The sequence below is a fragment of the Echinococcus granulosus genome, assembly GCF_000524195.1.
Source record: "Echinococcus granulosus chromosome Unknown EG_S00316, whole genome shotgun sequence".
Classification (NCBI taxonomy): domain Eukaryota; kingdom Metazoa; phylum Platyhelminthes; class Cestoda; order Cyclophyllidea; family Taeniidae; genus Echinococcus; species Echinococcus granulosus.
The window spans coordinates 1-1,058 of record NW_020170696.1 but is presented as its reverse complement, the minus strand read 5'-3'; the positions used below and the strand labels follow the sequence as shown (position 1 = coordinate 1,058).

At 45.9% G+C, this 1,058-nt stretch overlaps 1 protein-coding gene across 1 annotated transcript in view; it reads left to right on the top strand. All coding sequences in view use genetic code 11, as the record gives it.

Moving 5' to 3' along the window:
* Positions 1–748, top strand: part of EGR_10972 (PIM1 peptidase (S16 family)) — a gene marked incomplete at both ends in the record, with an annotated part of 5,122 nt that extends 4,374 nt beyond the window's left edge. The window contains one exon of the mRNA XM_024500221.1: positions 585–748. Within this exon, the coding sequence (XP_024345364.1) occupies positions 585–748 (164 nt within the window). The remainder of the gene's footprint in view (positions 1–584) is intronic.
* Between the last annotated feature and the right edge of the window lie 310 nt (positions 749–1,058).

The window sequence follows — 1,058 nt, the reverse complement described above, 5'->3', positions numbered from 1 at the left end:
GAAAATGTTGCCTTCTCCATGCTCCAGTCATAAAATTCCGGTGGTGCCGGATTCCCTGATTCAGAGAATTCAAGTTTGCTGTACAATGCCTTCTTCCTGAAACTGGAAATAAAGGAGACATTTGAGGTGGTTTTAAAGCGTACACGCACTCACACACGAGAGATTCTCCTTATTGCCTTGTAAATGTGTAATGCGTTCTGCAGACTTCGCGGTTGTTCGATCGTGGTCCAAGTCTTTTTAGCCTAACTACCTCCCTGGTGCGGCTTGGCTAGGAGTATCCATCTATGTGTTGTTTGGGACTCCTTGACCTCCCTCACAAGTCTCACTAAGGTTATGACTTTGACTTGTGCTCCCATTTGCCTTGTGGAAGCAGAGCATTGAAGTCCAGCACACTTGACTTTCCTTTCTATCGTTGTTGCAGGCATCATCAGTGGAGGTGTTCAAATGCATCGCCATCGGTTTTGACAGCATCGTATTGTTATGGTGAAAGTTGAAGTGAGGAGCTCGATGGTCTACTTTTCGTCGCACTGTTCTGCCCTTATTCCACGGATTGTCTATCCCCCGTAATGGTGCCTTGTAAACAGACGTGGAACAGTCCAATACGAAGTGCTACATCAAGTCCATGGAGGGATCCAGTCTCTATGTCTTCATGTGTGCTGCTTGGAGCCACCGTGTTTCATCTTTACCTACAGAATTTCCTGCAGCAGTAAACAGTCTCAGTGAATTTCTACCTTTGGTGTTGTCGTAGAAGGACTGACTATTGGGCAGTCGTGAGCGGTTTCGTTGAGAGACTCATCTCAGCTTCTGGCGAAGCATGCCGAGTTTGTGAGCCACCAAAGAGTGTGCATGTATGCTCGCCCTGCAAATTATGCCATTCTGTCATTAATGCCACTCTGTGGCCAAGGGCACAGCACAGTTTGTCAACCTTCCTTACATGACCTGATCTCTTGCCTTTTATGTGCGAAAATGTTTGCATATTTCACTGCAAAACGGTTGATTAATGACTATCACTGGAGCAGCTCCATGAATATCATATAAACGTGATGTTAGATGTCGTC